Below are 20340 nucleotides of genomic sequence, written 5' to 3'. Positions count from 1 at the left end.
TCCACCAGACCGGAAAGGGTGTTTGGCCTTTGGGGCTTCTATGCCACTGTGTGACTTGGTTCGCTTGTAGAGTGATGAGGCTCCTGTCCCAGCCCCCAGCGATGCCGGGACCTCACGGGGTATCTTAGTACCCTGGCTCTTTGCTGCTTTCCGTGCTTTTAAGGCTTTATGCAGCAACAAAACAAAATTGGAGGAGAACGAGGAAGAGGACTCATCTGAGTCTTTCCCATGTTCCTCCTCTGAGGAAGAGATCTGAGCTGCCTGTGTCCCCCCCCCCCCCCCCACAGGGGCAGCAGGATGCAGCAAAAGAGGTGGCGGGGAGTTCCCTTCCCCCAGGGCAGCCTTCTCCTGCTCCCTGAACGTTCGCAGTAAGGCTTTAGTACCTGCACTGAGGAGAAAAGGGTCCTGAGGCTGCGCAATTCTGCCATCCCAGGGTCCCTGCGTGCTCTAGAGCTGCTGCGATGCGATTTCGCTGGAATCGGCTTCCCCGAAGAGCCTTCCCCTCCCAACAAGCAACCGGTACAAACTCCGGCCCGCAGGCCGCACCATGCGGCATGATCCCCAAGCGAAATTAGGATCGGGGCCCGAAAAAAGAACCAGTGCAACCAAGACAAACCCCCGGGAGCTTGTAGGAACTGAAAAGGATGGAGAAAACAGCGTTGGAAGGAAGGAAGGCCGAAAGAAACTGCTAGGCCAGCTCAAAAATTAAATAAATCACCTCAGCATTGTTTTTTCCTGTGTGCAGATCTTCAGAGGGCGAGTGAACCAGGCTCCCTGGTATCACCCTCAGCCGCGGGCAGTTTCAGGACTCCCAACCCTCTGCTCCAGAGCCTCTGCTACCAGGGGGAATGGTTCCACCAGGACCTAGCAACGCCCTGGGAGGCTTAAAGAGATATCTTCTCTCCGTTTTTTTGTTTTTTTAAACTAAATCCTTGTCTTTTTAAGATTCCCGAAGGAACGAATACCAACAAACTAAAAACCTAACACCAAACCCAGACTAAAGGTTTTGCACCTCTACCATCTGCTGGAGACAGAGAAATACTGACAGACTCTAGGTGGCACCTCAGGGGTATAGGACAGAGTCCATTAAAACTTCTCTGTCTCCATCTGCTGGAGGGGAGGCAAAACCCAGGAGTCTGGACTGATCCAGGTACGTACAGGGAACATGATCTCCTTACAGTAAAACCATTCTGCCTAGAGATACTATACCCTACTGGATAAAGAGACTGTGCTATCCTTCACTTTAGTAGGGTCTTCATTAATTTCTCCACCGCTTAGATCAAATTAACTGGCCTGTAGTTACCAGCCTCTTCCCTAGCCCCACTTTTATGGGGTAGAATGACATCTGCCTGTCTCCAGTCCTCAGGAACCACTTCTGCCTCCAAAGAAAGATTGAATAGAACCAATTGGTAGAACTGCCAGAACCTCTCTAAGGTCTTTTAATATCCTGGAACTTCTCATCTGGCCCCATTATCTTGTGCACTTAGTTTTGCTAGTGCCATATAAATCTTCTCTGCTGCAAATGACAGATATCATATTTTCTCCTTATCAACTATTAGTGGTCCTTTCCGATTTCTCCTTCAGTGAACAAAATTATTTGTACAGTATTCCTGCTTGTTTTCTTTGTCACTCTCCACATTCCTCAGTCTTACACCTCTGCACTTTCTCCTTCTGCTGACATTATCTGAGAAAAGTCTTATCTTGCTCTACTGCCTTAGCTATGTTTTCCCTGCTTGTGCCTTTGCTGTCCTGCCCACTTTCCCTGCTTCCCTCTGATTTTTCAGATCTTCTTCCCTGTTCCCCTTGGGAGGTCCTTTGTAGCTTTTGAGTGCCAATGTTTTTCCCCTTTCATTTTCAGCCACTTCTTTTGAGAATCATACTGGTCTCTTTTTCCTTTCACTTATCTCATCCTGCCACCTCCTTCCCTTCCCCAGTCAACCTGGACCAAGCTGCTCTCCCAGACACCACCAAGCTGAAGGAAAACATCCACAAAATGATGCCTGATTAAATTACTTTTAGTACATTTTACATTTCGATTTTAAAAGACTAACCCCATTCCACACCTCTCTAACCCAGCCTCCTGCATCTCCAGCTCCCTTCCCACTCCCAAACACCTGGCATCTCCCTACCCTTGTATTGTAAAGGTCCAAAATTTTCAGGCTCTGTTGAACTTCTGTTTTTACATATAAACATGGTCTTAACCTCCAAGACACCAACACTTGTATCCTCACAGCTTTGAACATTTCCGACAGAAATGGTATACTTCATGAAAATTCTGGGACTCTGGATGACATGAACAACTCTTGAAGAACACACAAGCGCTTAAACAGCCTCTTTCCTTTTTCTATTTGTACAGCAAATAAGCCAGAGGATCTGAGAAGAACCAATATACAAAAGAGAAGTGGATTTTGATTTTCTGCTCCGTGGATCAGTAACTCACTCTGATCTGTCGCTCCCATCATCCACAAAGGAGACACCTAGACGATTTCCTGGAGGATACTCAAATCCATGCAGTTTATATTTGGCATACACCGCCGATGCAATATTCTGATACTGAATTAAGGCGTGTCCTACAAGTACAAGAGCATTCATCATAATGGAAACTTGAACCTCTACACTCTGCAGCTCCCAACAGGACATGATGCAGACATACCATTGTCTTTTTCTACTATGAGTAAATTTAACCTGAAATTAATCATTCTGAAAAACTTATAAGCCTTATAAGTCTGATAAATATAAATTATACATACAGAATAACAGTGGGAGAGGCACGTCATAACATCATTCTGCAATGATAAAATCCAGTTTCTCATCTTCCAGAAGGGGGGAAAATATCTAGTGAAAACTAACGGAGAAATTACTTACCTGATAATTTCATTTTTCTTAGTGTAGACAGATAAACTCAGGACCAGTGGGTTTATGCTCCCCTGTCAGCAGATGGGGATGGCACAAACTAACGTCACAGTATATATAACCCTGCAGTGACTCCAGCCTGCCAGTATTCTCTTCAAAAGCAACTGTGCCTATCATGACTCCCAAGTATTTAATTTTATTCCCCACCCATTTAATGTTTGAAAAGTTAATAAACATTACATTACAAAAAAAAAGCAACTGTGGACAGACTAGCAAAAACTTGATTAAAAACAGATAACCAGAATTGTATTCAACCAATCATAGAATCTTATGTGAGTGCAGTGTTTAAGTACCCCAACTGGATGAACACTTACAGTAATCCCTTGGGACCCAGAGCCCCACAGGAGGACCACTGACACACATGCAGCAGCCAAGGGCGGGAAGCTGAGTCCATCTGCCTACAGTAAGTAAAATGAAATTATCAGGTATGTAATTTCTCCATTTCCTAGCATGTAGACAGTGGGATGTACTAAAGCTACTCCCCCCAACAGGGTGGGAGGCTGCCTGTGGTCCAGTCAACACTGCACTTGCAAAGGCTGCATCCTCCCGGGTCTGCACGTCCAGATAATAAAACCTGGAAAAATGTGTAAGGAGGACCACATCGCAGCTCGGCAGATATCGACAGGAGGCAACGGACTAACCTCTGTCCATGAAACTGCCTGAGCCCTAGTGGAATGAGCCCTGAGTAGGTAACGGCTTTCCAGCATCCGCACACATGGCCGTGACCACCTCCTTAATCCAACGAGCTATGGTAGCCCACAAAGCCGGAGTGCCCTGCTTATCTCTGCCATAGAGAACAAACAGGTGATCCGTCTTTCCAAAAGACTCAGAGACCTCCAGATACCACACGACAAGACGCTTAACATCCAAGGAGTGCAAAAGGCAAAACTCCTTCGCATCCCTGACCTTATCTAGGGATGGCAAGGAGATGGACTGATTCAAATGAAAGTCCGAGACTACCTTGGGCAAGAAAGATGGAAAAGTACGCAGTTGTAATGCCCCCAGAGTCACCCGAAGGAATGGCTCCCGGCAAGACAAAGCCTGCAGCTCAGAAATCAGATGCGCAGAACATATAGCCACCAGGAACACAGTCTTCAAAGTCAACAACTATAAGGTAAGGCTACGCAGTGGTCAGAACGTAGGGCCCACCAAGAAGTCCAGCACCAAATTAAGACTCCACAATGGAACTGGTAACCTCAAGGAAGGCCTAAGGTGCTTCACTCCCTTCAAAAACCGGGCCAAATCAGGATAAGACAAGGAAACACCATTCACCAGGCCTCTGAAACAGGCAAGAGCCACAACCTGCACCTTCAAGGAATTAAGGGCCAAGCCTTTATTCAAACCATCCTGCAAAAAATCTAGAATGAGAGGGATCTTAACTGAACAAAGAAGAACACCCTGCTCCTCACACCATGTCTGAAAAATTATGCATACCCATACATAAGCCAAGAAGTGGAGAACATGCGAGCACAGAGTAAACTGGCAATCACTGCAGAGGAATAACCACACTAACAGGCAAGCCCTCTCAAAAACCAAACCATAATACACAATAGAGTCAGATCCTCATGAAGAACTGGTCCCTGCTGAAGCAGATCCATGTGCGGCAGAAGATGAAGGGGGCCTCCACCAGGAGTCAACGCAAATCCACATACCACAGATGCCTGGGCCAGTCCAGTGCCACCAGGAGTACTAGCCCCCTGAGGCTTTCAATCTTGCGAATTATCCTGCCCAGCAAGTGCCACGGAGAAAAGGCATAAAGCAACCTGTCTTCTGGCCAGACCTGTAAGAGAGCATCTATTCCCAGGGACCATGTATTTCTCCTGCAACTGTAGAAGCAAGGAACCTTTGCATTTCGAGAAGTCGCCAGCAGGTCTAGGATTGGAAGGTCCCAGCGATCCACAATCAGCTGAAATGCCTCGGCTGACAACACCCACTCTCCTGGGTCCAGATTTTCCCTGCTGAGAAAGTCTACACTTACGTTGTCTTTTCCTGTAATGTAAGAGGCAGAGTTCATCTGCAGATGACCTTCTGCCCATTCCATCAGCTGGTCTATTTTCTGCGACACTTGCTGACTCTTGGTTCCTCCCTGGTGCTTGATATAGGCCACAGTCATCGCATTGTCAGACGTAATGCAAACCACTGGATTCTGCAGCCTGTGGATGAACTGCAAGCATGCCAGCCATACTGTCCAGGCCTCCAAGTGATTGATGTTCCAGTCGGACTCTTCGGCATTCCAGCGCTCCGGCCAGTTATCTCCAGACAGTGAGTCCCCCAACCATGGAGATTCGCATCTGTCATAAATATCAACCAGATCGGAGAGGACAAGGGAACTCCCTTTCTCAGATCATCCTCCTGAAACCACCACTGGAGGAGGGAGCACATTTCCATCGGCAAGTGGAGTTGAACCTCATAATTCTGAGACTGCAGGTTCCAGCAAGACAGCAGAAAGCGCTGAAAAGGATGCATATGCACTCTTGCCCATGGCACCACTTCCAGGGTAGCTGCCAAACAGAGTACCTATATGTAGGACCACACTGTCGTGCATATGTTGTTCATTAACTGATGCACTTGAGACATCAATCTCTGGATCTGAACTTCCGGTAGGAAAATTCTGTCCTGTCCAGTGTCAAACCGGACCCCAGATACTCCAATGACTGGGATGGTTGAAGATTGCTCTTGATCAGGTTCACCACCCAACCAAGCTCCTACAATAAGGCGATCACCCTGTGTGTCACCAAGCGGCTCTCTTCCCGAATCAGCCAGTCGTCCAAATACGGGTGCACCATAAGAACATGCCATACTGGGTCAGACCAAGGGTCCATCAAGCCCAGCATTCTGTTTCCAACAATGGCCAATCCAGGCCATATGAACCTGGCAAGTGCCCAAAAACTAAGTCTTTTCCATGTTACCGTTGTTACTAATAGCAGTGGTTATTATCTAAGTCAACTTAATTAATAGCAGGTAATGGACTTTTTCTCCAAGAACTTATCCAATCCTTCTTTAAACACAGCAATACTAATTGCACTAACCACATCTTCTGGCAACAAATTCCAGAGTTTAATTGTGCGTTGAGTGAAAAAGAACTTTCTCTGATTAGTTTTAAATGTGCCACATGCTAACTTCATGGAATGCCCCCTAGTCTATCTATTATCCGAAAGAGTAAAAAACCGATTTACATCTACCCGTTCTAGACCTCTCATGATTTTAAACACCTCTATCATATCCCCCCTCAGCCATCTCTTCTCCAAGCTGAAAAGTCCTAACCTCTTTAGTCTTTCCTCATAGGGGAGCTGTTCCATTCCCCTTATCATTTTGGTCGCCCTTCTCTGTACCTTCTCCATCGCAATTACATCTTTTTTGAGATGCGGCGACCAGAATTGTACACAATATTCAAGGTGCGGTCTCACCATGGAGCGATACAGAGGCATTATGACATTTTCCGTTTTATTCACCATTCCCTTTCTAATAATTCTCAACATTCTGCTTGCTTTTTTGACTGCCGCAGCACACTGAACCGACGATTTCAATGTGTTATCCACTATGATGCCTAGATCTCTTTCTTGGGTTGTAGCACCTAATATGGAACCTATCATTGTGTAACTATAGCATGGGTTATTTTTCCTTATATGCATCACCTTGCACTTTCATCTGTCATTTTGATGCCCAATTTTCCAGACTCACAAGGTCTTCCTGCAATTTATCACAATCTGCTTGTGATTTAACTACTCTGAACAATTTTGTATCTGCAAATTTGATTACCTCACTTGTCGTATTTCTTTCCAGATCATTTATAAATATATTGAAAAGTAAGGGTCCCAATACAGATCCCCGAGGCACTACGCTGCCCACACCCTTCCACTGAGAAAATTGTCCATTTAACCTACTGTTTCCTGTCTTTTAGCCAGTTTGTAATCCACGAAAGAACATCACCACCTATCCCATGACTTTTTAGTTTTCTTAGCCTCTCATGAGGAACTTTGTCAAATGCCTTCTGAAAATGCAAGTACACTACATCTACAGGTTCACCTTTATCCACATGTTTATTAACTCCTTCAAAAAAGTGAAGCAGATTTGTGAGGCAAGACTTGCCCTGGGTAAAGCCATGCTGACTTTGTTCCATTAAACCATGGCTTTCTATATGTTCTGTGATTTTGATGTTTAGAACACTTTCCACTATTTTTCCTGGCACTGAAGTCAGGCTAACTGGTCTGTCGTTTCCCGGATTGCCCCTGGAGCCCTTTTTAAATATGGGGGTTACATTAGCTAGCCTCCAGTCTTCAGGTACAATGGATGATTTTAATGACAGGTTACAAATTTTTACTAATAGGTCTGAAATTTCATTTTTTAGTTCCTTCAGAACTCTGGGGTGTATACCATCCGATCCAGGTGATTTACTACTCTTAAGTTTGTCAATCAGGTCTACCACATCTTTTAGGTTCACCGTGATTTGGTTCAGTCCATCTGAATCATTACCCATGAAAACCTTCTCCAGTACGGGTACCTCCCCAACATCCTCTTCAGTAAACACCGAAGCAAAGAAATCATTTAATCTTTCCGCGATGGCCTTATCTTCTCTAAGTGCCCCTTTAACCCATCAATCATCTAACAGTCCAACTGACTCCCTCACAGGCTTTCTGCTTTGGATATATTTAAAAAAGGATTCCTTCTTTTCGTAAGGCTACCGCTATCACCACCATAATCTTCGAAAATGTTCTAGGAGTGAAGACTAGATCAAAAGGCAGCACCTGAAACGGATTATGGCGCCCAAACACCACAAAGCATAGAAAGCGTTTGTGTTCCAATCGGGTAGGAATATGAAGGTAAGCCTCTGACAGATCCAAAGAAGTCAGAAATTCCCCTGAATGCACTGCCATTATTACCGAACATAAGGTTTCCATTAGGAAATGAATCATCTTCAAGTGACCATTGATCCTCTTGAGATCCAAGATGGGATGAAAGGAGCCTTCCCTTCTTGGGCACAACAAAATAAATGGAATATTGCCATTCTTTAAGACACTGGCACCAAAACCATAGCCCTCAGCAGTCTGAGGAGCCTTTGAAGCATGAATTCCACTGCCTGCTTCTTCTGTGGGGAGTGGCAAGGGGACACCATGAACATGTCCCGAGGACTACTGTGAAATTCCAGTGCATACCCATATCACCTCCAGGACCCACTGGTCCGACGTGATTTCGACCCACCTCCGATAAAAGAGAGAAAGACGTCCCCCTATTTCCTGTTCCGGAAGGTAGGTAAGCAAACCTTCACTGGGAAGGTCAGGAACGTCCACCACCCGAATCCGCTCATCTCTTGGTTGCTGGAGACAAAAGAACTGAGACGTACCAAAAGGCCAAGTCTGCTGAAAGTTCGGCTCTCTGAAGGGACGAAAACCCCTGGAAATGACCCCTCATACCAAAGGGGTGCTGTAACTGTTTCTTATCCTCTGGCAACCAAGGCGCTGGAGACTCACCCTACTTACTGGCCAGTTTCTCCAACTCGTTCCCAAATAAGAGCAAGCCTTTAAAGGGCAACTTAGTAAGACTGACTTTGGAAGCTGCGTCAGCTGACCAATTTTGCAATCAGAGTTGATGCCTGGCAGCTATCACCGTAGCCATTCCTCTGACCAAGGTCCGGACCAAGTCAAAGCCTGCGTCTGCTAAAAAGGCAGCAGCAGGCTCCATAAACTGTCTGAAATTCCCTCAGACTCATCAACCTGAGAGAGAAGCAGACAAGATCTCACCATTACGGTGCAACAGGAGGCAATCTGTAAATTCATCAGCGCGGCCTCAAAGGCTTGCTTAAGAATAGCCTCAATTCTTCTATCATGTACATCCTTCAAGGTCGCTCCTCCCTATACGGGGATAATCGTCCGCTTAGACACGGCACAAACCAGAGCATCCACTTTGGGAAAATGTAAATATTCTCTCACAGGGGGTACAGGCCTTCCAATGTCCACCCCCCTTTAAAATTTGCTTTCCAGATCAATAAATTCCTGGATGGCATCCATCACCGGGAAAAAACAAGAAGCTTTATATAAGGAAACCAAAATGGGATTCTTCCTCAGCTCTGCCAGGAACACCCAGCTGTTTCAAGGTCTGGGAAATCAAGGCCGACAGGTCATCTCTATGAAAGAACCACAACATGGTTCGATATGGTTCCAGCCTTGATTATCAGTGCCTGGATGGCACTGATAATGAGGATCAACCTCATTATCAGTGCCATCCAGATTATCAGGGAGCAGAGTTGAGCCCTGGTGCTTAGGCATAGGAATGGAAGAAGGAGGAGCCACCGGCCGAGGGGAAGAGGAGGGCTGTGCCTAAATAAAGGCTTGTAAGCCTTGAAACAATTCCATCCAAGAAAAAGCAGCTGGGTCCATACCAAGCCCAGAAGGAACTGGAGCTGGTCCACAGAACTGTCATCGCCAGCGGAGGTGCTAGTCAAGAGAGAACCAAGATCTGGCATGCCCCCAGTCAAGGCCATGACCAACCCATCATCAGAATGGGAAGAGCCAGACTAAGCAAAATCCAAGGAAGACAACTCTCCCTGAGTGTCTGAGCAGTGCTGACAGTTTAGAAACCAGATAAGTCTGAGAAGCCCTAATATGACAAGCAACACAAACAGGAAGACGCTTAGGCTTCCTACTTATTGGTGCCATCGCTGCAGTAAACGTGCGTCGGAACGGCTCGCACTCAAAAACGAAATGCGCCCAAAAATAAGTGCATGCACAAACTGTGCGCCAAGTTAAGCATGTAAAAAAGTTTATGCACGTAAAAAAATGCGCCCAAAAACTGAGTACACAACGCATGCACAGAGCCAACAGACTGCGTACACCAACAGCCCATAGAGGGGAGCAGAACACGCACAAGAGCACTTAAAAATGGCTGCTGTGGCCTACCACACAACATGCAAGAAAAATGCGTAAGTGCGAGGCCTAGCCCACCTGGGGCTGCTCAGCCCACCAGGCTGCCATTTCCCCCAACGGAAGTGGGAATGAACGTTGGCACGGCGGGCCAAGAAAGGAGACCGGAGAAAGTCCTAGAACCCCTCTGTCTCCGATTCAGGTAAAAACTTCCTTCCTTTTTTTTTTTTTTTTAACCTTACCTGAGCTCAGCGCTTACCAGCTGAGTACAGAGATGGTCTCCGGCTGCGGGGGTAGAGGGCATCTGCCGTCACCACTACGCTCGGCCTCCTGCACCCACTGCCTTTCAGCTGAACTAGTAGCTAAGTCCATGCTGGGAAATTCAGCTTCTGGACCAAGGCACACCTCTGAGGGTCCACAGAAATCGCCTCAGGAATTCTCGAATTTGGGGGAGGGCCCTTTAGGTATCACTGCAGGAGAGCGGGGCTTCCTTTTCCTGAATTTAGAATTTCAAAACATCTCCTTTCAAAAAGATCAAAGCAATCCCTATAGGGAGGATGCACATCCACCATCTGCTGGAGATACAGAATACTGGCAGGCTGGGGTTTCAGGGTTATATATACTGTGACATCAGCTTGCTCCATCTCCATCTGCTGGCAAGGGAGCATAAACCCACTGGTTCTGAGTCCATCTGTCTACATGCTAGGAAATGGAAGCTACGCTACAACTAAAAGTCAAGTTTGAGCTGAAAGTATTTGCTGTGAAGCTGAATACAATCTCAGTGCAGTAATTCTACAGACATACACACAACACTGCACTGGGTTATTTTCCTTACCGTAGTTAGAATACGGATCGTGCTGCACCTCGCAGTATTCCAGTCCAGGGATTAGATCGAAGAGGGTGAACAATTGCTCCTGTATCAGGGGGACACAGGATACCACGGCCAACCGTTTGGACACAGCTTCCTGGCTCCGCAACTCAGCCTTTTCATAACCACAAAACTCCACTGGATCTATGCCAAAAGAGAAAGCAAAAAGAAGCCTGTCCTAGTGTTGCATTAATTAGCATTCAGCATCTGGTTAAGTGGTGTTTTTGCTGCATGTGCCGACTGTTTATGGATGATGGCTTATATAACATAGTGAAACAATGGTTAATACTAAAAATAGAACAGAAACAAAGTAAATTATTCTGTTATAATCTTGAGCACTCAAGTTTTTGTCTTAAAATTATTATTGCTCAATCCAGGAACCGTGAAGATGGAAGGACAGCTAGAAGACAATGTGTGTTAAAGGTGATGTTTGGTTTTAGGTTTCTATTGCTATTTAAGTTTATGGTTTTATTGAGGGTTTTGTTTGTTTTTTTAAGGTTTTCTTTTTTTTATCTTGCCTTGGGCTTTGAGAGAAATGCAAGGATTAAATAAAAAGTTGGTTGATTGAATATATTACTGTGGTCAAGACAAGTTATAAGAGGTGAGCAACTGACTAAAAGTACTTGAAAAGGGAAAATAAAACACCATAACAATGGAATAATTGTATTGAGGCTCGCCATAGATCACAAACCGCCTTAGTGGGAAGTTACCTGCTGCTGGGACTTTTAGATTTTCTGGGCTAGAATTCTGCTGGTCACTGAATACAGACAGGGAAAGTTACTGCACATTGCTCAAGAAAAGTAAAAGTGGCCAACACTGCTTACCAAAAGAATATGCACTGGTGCTGTGCTCATGCCCCATCGAATCGGATCGCAAACTGCTGTAATAGTCATTCTCAGGAGATGTGACTGTCTTCTTCGGCTCAGCTAAGATTGCTTTATAACCTTCAAACAAGAGGCATAGATCTTTGTACCTGTTTCACACGATAACACACCACTTTCTTCTGCAGATTGAGTACCTCTGGAAAGTGCTGCTCAGAGGAAATCCCCAGACAGAATTGGTTCTTTCTGCATCTATCTGCTTTTCCAAGGCTTCTGTTCACCAACCCAGCATGCTCTCCTTGCTCACAGGTTCATACCCATCACTCTGCCACTTGTCTCCTACTTCCCCCCGACCCATCCAATAACTTCACATTCCATCTTTTAGCACTTAAAAACGTTAAACACAACTCGTTATCTAATGTTCAAAATTATCAACTATGACACTCAAACTACCTGTTTCGACAACAGACTATTCCCATTTAAGATGTTTAGAAAAAAAGTTATCATTATGAAACGTTATAGTACTATATATTTATCTGTTACCATTGTTCCAAACTACCAGTTATGGTTTTCTGTAATACGTTGCTACCAATTTTCCAACTTGTCTGTTATGGTTTAATACAGAGCTTTCCAAAGTGTGTCTCGCAACACTTTAGTGTGTCACCTTCAGTGTGCCGGTGTGTCGCGCAAGCCCGGTGCACGTGACACACCGGCAAGTAGGAGCCAATGCGGCCGCCGGTGGACCTCATCCCACTGGCGGCTGAGCAGTGAAGTTTCGCTTGGCTGGGCTGTGTGCCGGAGACACACAGCAGGAAGATCGGCAAGGCCGTGGTGGAGCTCACGTCACCACGGCCCGAAGAACAAGGTCACGTCTAAACGTGCAGGTGCTCCGCCTCCTTCCTGCCCACGTGGTCCCGGAAGGAAAATGTTGCCGGAGCCGCATGGGAGGAAGGAGGAGGAGCATCAGCCGCGTGCAGAAGAGGAGCAGCATTGTTGCAGCAGGCTGAGAAGAGGAGGCGGCCCGGTAGCAGGGTCCCCACCGCGGATCGGCCCGAGAAGATCAGGGCCGCTGCAGAGCCCATCCTGCAGCGACCCGTGAAGAGGAGGCCCAGAGGTAAGAGAGAGAGGCTGAGGGCCCGTAGAGTGCGTGTATGAGATTTATTTATTTATTTAAAAGCATTTATATACCGTTTTTTAAAAATAAATTTGTCAAAACGGTTTACACGACTAAAATAAACATAAAAATAATCAAAATAAAATGAGGTTTCAAATATACATAAAAATAAACAATAACTAGTCAGCATGCTAGGATTAAAGATTTTTATAAAATAAAAGATTTGATGCCATAGGCTTAATTATCTAGGGAGTCGAGTGAGGAGGAGATAATAAAAAAATGGAGATTGTATTAATATTGCAGGGGGAGGGGGAAGGGTAGGGAGAAATGTAGGATTGAGAAATGTAGGGAATGAGGCTTGTAAAAGGTGCGAGTGACTATGCAGGTATAGATTGATATATGAATAATCGTTTAATTAGATGAAGTATTGAATGCAAGCTGGAAAAGGTGGGTTTTGAGAGATTTTTTAAAGTGAGAGGGGTTAGATATTGAGCGTAGGGGGTTTGGTAATGAATTCCAAAGTATTGGTCCGGCTATTGAAAAGGCCCTTTTTCTAGTGAGGTCTAGTCTAGCTTGTTTGGGTGAGGGGATATCTAGGAGATTTTGGTTAAGTGATCTTAGATGTTGTGTTGGTTTATAAATCCGAAGTAATAAACAAAGCCAGGTGGATGTATGATTATGAATTAAACTGTGGATAATGGAGAGGATTTTGTATTTTATTCTGAACTTTATGGGTAGCCAATGTAAAGATTGTAAAATAGGGGAGATATGATGACGTGGAGAGGTTCTAGTTAGTATCCGAGCGGCAGTATTCTGAATCAGTTGGAGTGGATAGAGTGTGGAGTCTGGTAGTCCTAAATAAAGAGCGTTACAGTAGTCTAGACCAGAAAAGATTAAGGACTGAAGAATAGTTCTATAATCTCGGTAGAAAAGTAACGGACGGAGATGTTTTAGAAGTCGTAGCTTGTAGAAAGATTTTTTTGTGAGTGAAGAGATGTGTTGTTTTAAGGAAAGGTCTGAGTTTATGTTTACGCCAAGATGAGTTGAGAGATTGTGTGTGGGAGTGAGGACCTGAATGTTTGCAGAGACAGCATGTGAGAGTCTGTGTGTGTATGAGACAGACAGCATGTGACAGTGAGAGTCTGTGTGTATGAATGATTGTATGAGAGAGAGCATGTGGGAGTGAGAGCCTGTGCTTGAGCAAGATAGCATGTGGGAGTGAGAGAGAGCCTGGGTGTGTGAGATGGAGAGAAAAGAAATAGTAAATTAATTTTGGAGGTCTTGGGGGGGCGTCAGGAGGGTGGGGGTTTTTGTTAGATTTTTACTTTTTTTTATTAAAAATTTATCTGCGAGCCCTGGACCCCCGCTGGACCACCAGGGACTTTTGGCAGGTCCTGGGGGGGTCAGGAGGGTGGGGGGTTGTATTAAATTACCGTATTTTTCGCTCCATAAGACGCACTTTTTTTCCCCCAAAAGTGGGGGGAAAATGTATGTGCGTCTTATGGAGCGAATATAAAAAAAAAACCCAAACAAAAATCTAACAAACCCCCCCCCTCCAAGACCTGCCGACTTAATTTCCTACAACCCCCCACCCTCCTGACTCCCCCAAGACCTGCCGACTTAATTTCCTACAACCCCCCACCCTCCTGACCCCCCCCCCCAGACCTGCCAAACGTCCCTGGTGGTCCAGCGGGGGTCCAGGAGCGGTCCGGGAACGATCTCCTGGGCGTGAGCTGTCGGCTGCCAGTAAACAAAATGGCGCCGACGGCCCTTTGCCCTCACTATGTCACTGGGACCGACCGCTGCTATTGGTCGGTCTCAGTGACATAGTGAGGGCAAAGGGCCGTCGGCGCCATTTTGATTACTGGCAGCCGACGGCCCAAGCCCAGGACACCGCTCCTGGACCCCCGCTGGACCACCAGGGACGTTTGGCAGGTCTTGGGGGGGGTCAGGAGGGTGGGGGGTTGTAGGAAATTAAGTCGGCAGGTCTTGGAGGGGGTCAGGAGGGTGGGGGGTTGTAGGAAATTAAGTCGGCAGGTCAGGAGGGTGGGGGGTTGTAGGAAATTAAGTCGGCAGGTCTGGGGGGGGGTTGTTAATTTAAAGGGTTGGGATGGGGGGTTTTTTTGGGGGGAGGGGTTCCCAGAGAAAGAAAAGTTTTCTGATCTGGGGAGTGGACCGAAATGGCCCTCCCCAGACCCGAAAACAAAATGGGGAGAAAAAAAAAAGCTATGCACTCCCCTAATTTGCTTCATAAGACGCCCAGACACAGAGCCGGTTTAGCACAATTTTTTTTTTTTTTATTTTCCCCATCTGAATCCTAGGTGCGTCTTAAGGTCAGGTGCGTCTTATGGAGCGAAAAATACGGTAATTTGGCAGGTCTTGGGGGGGGGGGGGCGTCAGGAGAGTAGGGGGTTATAGTTAGTATGGCTCTCACGAAATTACATTTTAAAATATGTGACGTTCATGGCTCTCTCAGTCAAAAAGGTTTCCGACCCCTGTGCTAGGGGATGACCCTCGATCCATCCCAGGAGAGTCGAGAGCGGAAACTTGCATGCGCAAGGAACTGAAGGAAAGACCCTTGGAGAGACCCTTCTGCAGAAAGGAAAGAACCAACGAGATCGGCGTGGGGCGCGCTGAGACACCAGACTCCTCACGAACAGTCTCAAGACCTTCCAAAAGCACACATAAGCTAGAGAAGTTGACCGCTTCCGGGCTCGCAGCAGGGTGGAGATAACCTCCTCCCTATAGCCCTTACGCCTCAGGCATCGCCGTTCAAAAACCAGGCCACTAGACAAAGGCGATTGGCTCGGTTGAAATATACGGGCCCCTGCTGAAGTAGACGAAGAAGATGGCCCATCCGAAGAGGTCCGTCCATTGGTGGAGTTTATTCACCTGAGAACTTTTCCCACCAGAGGCCACGGAGGGAACAAGTACAGGATCTCCGTCATGCATCCACTCCCTCTGAGCTGCGCTCCCTCCGGCGGTTGAAGAAACGAGTGGCCTTGGCATTGCGTAAGGTTGCCATGAGGTCCAGGTGGGGGGGGACCCCACCTGTCGACAGATCCATGGCTATGTCCGGGAGTACCCACTCCCCAGATCGAGTGCTTGACGACTGAGAAAGTCGGCCTGAACATTTTCCTTGCCCGCGATGTGGGAGGCCGCCAGGCACTCCAAATGTCGTTCTGCCCAGACAAGGAGCCGACTGGCTTCTAGGGCCACTAAGCGGCTGCGGGTGCCCCCCTGACACTTTGTCGTGTATCAGGTGCAGAAACTCCTGCAGAGCCACACGCACCGCCCGGGCCTCCAGGCGATTGATGTGCCAGCGCGTCTGAATCGGCGACCAGACCCCCTGAGTGGATTGAGACAGGCAGACCGCACCCCAGCCAGAGAGGCTGGCATCCGTGGTTACTATCGTCCACTGTGGAGAGCGAAGTGGCATTCCCCTGAAAAGACGAGAGAGTGAAAACCACCACTGTAAGGTGGCGACGGTAGAGTCCAAAAGAGGGAGGACTATGTGAAACTGTTCCAACCCCGGTTGTCAACAGGATAGCAAAGCTGTCTGTAATGGTCGCATATGAGCAAAGACCCAGGGAACTAGGTCAATGGGGAAGCCATGGACCCTAGGATCTGTAGGTAATCCCAGGCCTTTGGAAGAGGGAGAGACAGCAGATTTCGAACCTGGTCGATCAACTTGAGGGCCTGGGCACGAGGCAGAAAAAAAAAACTTTTCCTACGCGAGAATCGAAGTGGGCTCCCAGGAACTCTAGCACCTGGGAGGGCTGAAGCCTGCTCTTGGAGAAATTTACTATCCAACCGAGAGACGCAAGGAGAGCTAATACCAGATCCACCGCCTGTCTGCAAAGAGCCTCCGACTTGGCCCGAACAAGCCAGTCACAGATAGGGATGGACTAGGACTCCTTCCCGACAAAGGGCCGCGCCACCACCACCATGACCTTGGTGAAGGAACATGGTGTGGTCGCGAGGCTGAAAGATAGGGCACGAAACTGGAAATCCCGGTTGAGGACATGAAGCAAGATGCTTCTGGTAGGTGTGGTGAATCGGAATATGGAAGTTCGCCTCTGTCAAATCGAGCGAGGCGAGGAACTTTCCGGGGCGAACCACCGCGATGACCGCTCGCAAAGTTTCCATGCGAAAAAATGGGCCCTGGAGGGCCCGGTTGACCCTCTTGGGGTTGAAAATGGGCCGATGGGGACCATGAAATAAATAGAATACTGGCCTGCGCCGAGCTCCGCTTTTGGGACCGGGACCACTGCGCCCAGGTCCAGTAGCCTGACTAGGGTTTGCTCTACCGCTTCCCGCTTGAGACGACCGCCTGGGGAAAAGACGAAGAGATCCAGTAGGTCGCGAACAAGGTCGAAGGCATAATAGTCTCTGACAATGTCAAGAACCCACTGGTCCGACGTGATCTTGACCCATTCCTCGAAAGACAGGGAGAGGCAACTGCCCAGAAAAGGAACTGAGGGATGAGCCGACTGAACTTCATTGTGTAGCAGTTGGAGGAGGGATGCTGGGACTGTCCCTCATGAAAGGAGCGACGCCCGCGAAAGGGCAAAGACCAAGACTGAGGCCGAGAAGCATAACCCCTAGAGGAGCCACCTCGTCCACGGGGCGGAAACCTCCTCTGTCCCCGGAGGCGAGGACGAGAGGGGGAAAAGAACAAGAGTGCTTCAGCCGGTCCTCCGGGAGCTTATGAACTTGGTTTTTCCCCCAAGGAGTCAATAAGCTTCTCAAGGTCCGCTCCAAAAAGCAACTTACCTTTGAAAGGCAACGTGCCCAGCCGGGCCTTGGAGGACAGGTCGGCCGACCAATTGCGCAGCCAGAGGAGCCAACGAGCGGATACAATCGCGGCCATCGCCTTCGCCTGGACACGCAGGAGGTCGTAGAGCGCATCAGCCCCATATGCGATGACAGCTTCCAGACGTTCAGCCTGCTCCGCCTCTGCAGATGGGTGCCGAGTAATTGTTGAACCCACCTGAGACCTGCCTGTAGCATGAGACGGTTGCAGATAGTCGCCCGGACCCCCAGCGCCAGAACTTCAAAAATACATTTAATATGGGCCTTGAGCTTGCGGTCCTGTCCGTCCTTCAGAGCCATCAATCCCACCACCAGATAGTGGTGTGCTTGGTGACCGCAGAGACCTAGGAGTCCACAGTGGGAGTTTTCAACATATCTAAACATTCCTCCGGGAGGGGGTAGAGCTAAACTATAGCCTGCCCCACCCGGAGTCCAGCTTCGGGGGCCTCCCATTCCCACAAGAGCAGCAACTTGTGCATAGGATGAAACGGGAAAACGCTTGCCGGAGCCCTGAGTCCCGCCAGGATCAGGTCCATATTCTCAGCCAGGGAGGCCGAAAGGGTATCCGCAGGGGACCCCTCCAGCCCCAATTCCTGGAGGACAAAGGGGATGAGGGGCTCCAACTCCTCCCGCTGCAGCATGCGGAGAACCTCCCCTTCCAGGGGCGGGAGGGTGCTCGCTAGATCTGAAGTGGGATCGGGATCCGGACTGACTGGGGCCACCCGCACAGCCCACGAAGGCACCGCAGCCGGGCCAGCAGGTAATGGCGCGGGGCGTGGAATTTTTTTTTTTCGGGGGTGGGGGGGCCCCTCCTCCTGCAAACTAACCAAGGAAGATTTGTGCCGGAGGAGGAGGACAAAGCCAAAGAAAAACGAGCCCCTGGATTTCCCAGGGGGGGGGGGGAGCCATGGACCATGTCCTGAGAGGCCTCGGGGCTCAAATCGGGGGGTAAAGCAAAAACATCCGGCTCCCCAGCCCCAGGCAGCTCCAAAATGGGAGCTGCAGAAAAATCCAAAATGTGCACCGTTCTCTGGCTTTGCCGACCCGGGAACGGCCTGGCCATGCGCTGGGGAATTAATCCCCGGGCTGGATTTGCCTGCCCTGCCAGGGAGGGACCTTCCTCACCTGGCAGGCAGGCCGAGCAGAGCCCACAGGCAAGGCAGGCTGCTGGCCGCGGCACCCGCACTGAAGAGGAGCCGCGGCTGAAGAAAAAAAAAAAAAGTAAAAATAGCCTTGATTGACAGCCTGCTGGCAGAAGTGAAGCAGGGGAGAGAAACCTGCTGACTCCTGCCTGTCTGGCTGCCGGTTCAAATCCCAGGCAAGTAAAAAATTTGCCAATAAATTGTATTGCTGTTCCTTTTTAAAGTGTGATTTCCCCCCCCCCCTCCCCCAAACACAGACTGAGCACAGCAATGGAGCTTTAAGCTCCCTAGGCAGCCGGGGGGGGGGGGGGGAAGAGACGAAAACTGGACCACCAGCTTCGGTCCCCACACCTGGAAGCACTCACGGACTCAGGCTATGCTCCGCACAAGGGGCGAAGCCCCCCTGAGTCCAGCAAGAGCCAGGAGACGGGACCATCTCCTGCACAAAAGAAAAGCTAAACTCCCCTTTCTAGTATTTATTTATTTATTTTTACAGGAAGAAAACCAAACTAGATTCCTAAGGAAGAAGTACTTGCTTGATCCAAGAAGAAAGGAAGACTGAAGGGTGAGCTGTTGCACCTGCTGGAGACAGACAAATACTGAAGGGTTACAGGATAGGCTCTGTCCTCATATAGGATATCCTTTCAGTTTTAGTCTGTCTCCACCTGCTGGAAAGGAGGTTCAACCCACTGTCTGGACTAATCCAGGTACGTACAGGGAACTGGAGGTTTGGTTACAGGCTACCTCAACCTCAGGATCCCCTTCAAAAAGCAGGAAACCAGAGGATGGTTGGACACTGGAAGCCCACTGAATGGGTGATATGATGCCGCGATAGCATCCATACTTGTCCATGTGAGCGCTATCACCAACTCAGACTAGTAGAGGGTGTTCAGATACTCCAACAATGATTCAGGAGAGCAAGAGAACAGGTCTATTTCCCTGCTTTGACACCAAGACGAGAAATGCTGCCACTTGCTTTGATAGTTTCTCCTAGTGGAAGTCTTCCTAATTTATTTATTTTAAAGCTTTTCTATACCACCAATACAAATTATAGGTCTAAGCAGCTTACAAAATATAATGTACATAATCAAGTTTTAACAAATAAAATCATTAATAGAATTTAAAAAAACCATGTAATTATTGAATAAAATTAAAAACAAACATGCAATAGAACAGCATAAAAATCAAATAAGACAGGAAAAGCCTTCATGCCAGATGATCAGTAAACACAAGTGAACAGAGATAAGTTTTTACAGCCTTTTAAAATTCTCTTGTATTTGCAAGGAGTCAAATTGAATTTGGTAACGAGTTGCATAATATAGGGCCTGCTATGGAGAAGGCACACTTTCGGGTTAGATCTAGGCTGGCTGTTTTGCTATTTGGAACCTGCAGATAATTTTTGTTGATTGATCGTAAGTGGCGCAGAGGTTGAAATATTTATTTATTTATTTTTGGTTTTTTATATACCGATCTTCTTGCATTGGATACAAATCAAACCAGTTTACAGTGAAACAATTAAACTTGCCTGAGAGCATTACATAGAACCTAGAACATATAAAAAACTTTAAGTAACATGGTATTGAAGTAAACTTCTTATACTAGTTGCCTTGCAAAAAGCCATTAAAGTTAACAAGCAGTTGAATGCATAGAATGAATTTGGGCTAGAAAGCAGGGGGGAGGACGGCGGAGGGAAGGAGGGAGGGTAAGAAAACAAAGGATCCAAATTGAATGGTGGATTTGAGAGCGGATTGATAACCTGCAAAAGCAAATCATAGTTGCCAAGGGAAGTAACTGTGAGCAATAGCGAAAG

The 20340-nt window shown here is 47.6% G+C and overlaps 1 protein-coding gene across 1 annotated transcript in view; it reads right to left on the bottom strand.

Annotated features, from left to right (window-relative positions):
- The window catches only part of RBM45 (RNA binding motif protein 45), a 123216-nt gene that overhangs the window by 71041 nt on the left and 31835 nt on the right, over window positions 1–20340 (bottom strand). Inside the window, exons 4-6 of the mRNA XM_029605883.1 lie at window positions 11463–11582; window positions 10606–10782; window positions 2441–2570 (exon numbers count right to left, since the gene is read on the bottom strand). Of these exons, the coding sequence (XP_029461743.1) occupies window positions 2441–2570; window positions 10606–10782; window positions 11463–11582 (427 nt within the window). The remainder of the gene's footprint in view (window positions 1–2440; window positions 2571–10605; window positions 10783–11462; window positions 11583–20340) is intronic.

This window comes from Rhinatrema bivittatum, chromosome 6, assembly GCF_901001135.1.
Source record: "Rhinatrema bivittatum chromosome 6, aRhiBiv1.1, whole genome shotgun sequence".
Lineage (NCBI taxonomy): Eukaryota > Metazoa > Chordata > Amphibia > Gymnophiona > Rhinatrematidae > Rhinatrema > Rhinatrema bivittatum.
This window is presented reverse-complemented; position numbering and strand designations above follow the sequence as displayed.